Source organism: Sinocyclocheilus rhinocerous, unplaced genomic scaffold, assembly GCF_001515625.1.
Source record: "Sinocyclocheilus rhinocerous isolate Xijiao unplaced genomic scaffold, SAMN03320098_v1.1 scaffold942, whole genome shotgun sequence".
NCBI lineage: Eukaryota > Metazoa > Chordata > Actinopteri > Cypriniformes > Cyprinidae > Sinocyclocheilus > Sinocyclocheilus rhinocerous.
The window spans coordinates 2,204,300-2,206,639 of NW_015627890.1; the positions used below are offsets into that span (position 1 = coordinate 2,204,300).

Here is a 2,340-nt window from a genome sequence, read left to right on the forward strand (position 1 = left end):
TGCACTAGTTTCATGTCTCTCTTGTCACACCTCAAATTCATATTTCATGCCATACACAAACATGACCCTGAACTTTTGAACGGTAGTGTATATGTTACTTATTATTTATTGTACATTTGTGTCTTTTACCATATTGGTGTTGCCACCATTTTATAACATCAACAAGCCACTTGTATGTTACAGTTGTTTTGCATTGGTTAAATGCTAAAGGCTTTACATTTTGCCTAATAACACCTCTTAAGCATAGTAAAATCTGTAATGCACAGCCAGCTTCGAGTGGTATATTGGTTTTAAATATATTTAAACTGCTATTAATTACAAAGGAAACAGTCTACATCACTCACAAACATTTTCGAAGGATAATTATAAACACAGTGGCACAAGCACATCATGGAAGTCAAACAAAATTGCAATTAGACACTGCCAACTAACATTTTCAATGTTCAGACAACTTCAATTACAATTTACCAATGGAAATCATACTAACCTGACATGCTCAGCTGTAAGGAGAGCACTGTAGTTTTGGGTGACCTCCGTGAGGCTTTTAACCATTTGGAGGCCGGAGGTGAACGGTGCCCGTCAGTATGAGACGATTCAGCTTTTGGGGTAGAGGACCTGATGGAGTCATAGGTAGGCATAGCAGATGTACTTCTATCTGAGACTAATGCAGACTGTGATGATTCTCTAGGTGACGGCTTTAATGAAGGAACTGCGGCGCTTGGGGAAGTGATAGCAAATTCTGGAGACAGTTGAGCTAATTTTGGTTTAGAAACAGGTGTTGAATGAGCAGGTATGGATTGGATTGGGTTGACTGGAGAGGAAGCTGATCTAGACCTTGGGGATGGAGAATCTGGAGGTTTTGGACTTTGTTTAGAGATGAGAAATGCAGGCGAATGACTTTGAGAAGACCTAACCAGATGGCACTCTACCAGGAGAGGGGCTGACAGTGGAAATATGGTCCTCAAAGCCTAAGAGAGTTTGATTTAATTCGTTTTTTGGGAGTGAAGGAGATGATGTTGGCAGAAGCTCTGAGGGTTTATCCTGTTGTGCTGAAGAAGATCTTGTCCGTGGGCTTGGTTTTGGAGAGTCACTGAGTTCCACTTTCTGGCCTCCTGTTTGTGAATTCAACAGAAATGGCTCTGAGGTAGCCGACAGGTGCTGTGATCTCTGAAGCCTCGTTTGAAGTGGAGAGAAGCTTTCTGATCTTGGCAATGATGATGAAGATTGTGTGGCTTCTTGAAACGGCGGCCACATCTCAGGAGAAGAGTTGATCTTTATGTCAGAATTACATTCACTGAAGGATCCTTTGGTCATCTCGGAGAAGGACGGTGTGGAAGGCAAGACCGAATATCCAAAATCTCCTCGTTCAGATAAATCTTCATTTCCAACAGCTGCAAACCTTAAGGAAGAAAAACAGACATGCATATATAACATCTAACAACTTACTCCCACAGTTAACAGTCTTGTTTTAAGTCTAGTTGTGGCTGATATAAATGTAAATGTCAACATGACACTGTATTTGTGTCAGTTCTCAGCAACTTCAATAATATTGTTGCTTCAAGACGACACTCCTACTGTGAACTTTTCTGTCGCTTCCTTTCAAAAAGTCTAATTTTTGCCTTGATCTTGTGTTTCTTACATTTTGCTCTCATTTCCCTGCTTGACTCCAAAGGATCTGTACAGTGTAGCGTCTCCAGCCATCTTCTGGAGAAATTAAAGTGATAAAAACAGTGGTTGTCAGAAGAAGACAGAATGATAAGTGTAAAGAAACATCATTGAGGAGTCATTCTCTGGCTACCGCCCAGCAGTCCATTAGAGAAACTAGGGTGGTGGGGTTCAGAATTACCTCATCTAACTCTACAATGCTTAAACAGGATTCTGCAGGGCTGTCTGCTTTCCCAGCATCCTCAGCGAGAGCGATCATGAAGAGAGAGGTAAAGTATTTATGCAACTCCATTCGCTCTGCTGCAAATCAGAGATGCAGTAAAACAGATTTATGTTTAGAGTTAAACACTGAAATTAAATCAGCTCAATGTTCAGTTTCTACATACTTATTCCTAATACAGAGTGACAGATCTCCAGATTTATTTCAGTCCATGCCCTGTGAAAATTATTTTTTTATTTTTTAAGACATTAATTTATTTTCTGAATAAATACCCCATCCATGCCCAATTCATTCATGCATATTACTTAAAGAAAAAAAAAATTTCTTAATATTTCAAAATACACTACTGTTTAAAGGGGTCATATGATGCGATTTCAAGTTTTCCTTTCTCTTTGGAGTGTTACAAGCTGATTGTGCATAGATAAGATCCCTGAAGTTGCAAAGACTAAAGAAAG

General features: G+C 39.6%; 1 protein-coding gene across 1 annotated transcript in view; it reads right to left on the reverse strand.

Moving 5' to 3' along the window:
• The window catches only part of LOC107736004 (uncharacterized), a 58,162-nt gene that overhangs the window by 9,374 nt on the left and 46,448 nt on the right, over positions 1 to 2,340 (reverse strand). Inside the window, exons 13-15 of the mRNA XM_016547527.1 lie at positions 1,847 to 1,965; positions 1,640 to 1,704; positions 925 to 1,399 (exon numbers count right to left, since the gene is read on the reverse strand). Coding sequence (XP_016403013.1) covers positions 925 to 1,399; positions 1,640 to 1,704; positions 1,847 to 1,965 — 659 coding nt within the window. The remainder of the gene's footprint in view (positions 1 to 924; positions 1,400 to 1,639; positions 1,705 to 1,846; positions 1,966 to 2,340) is intronic.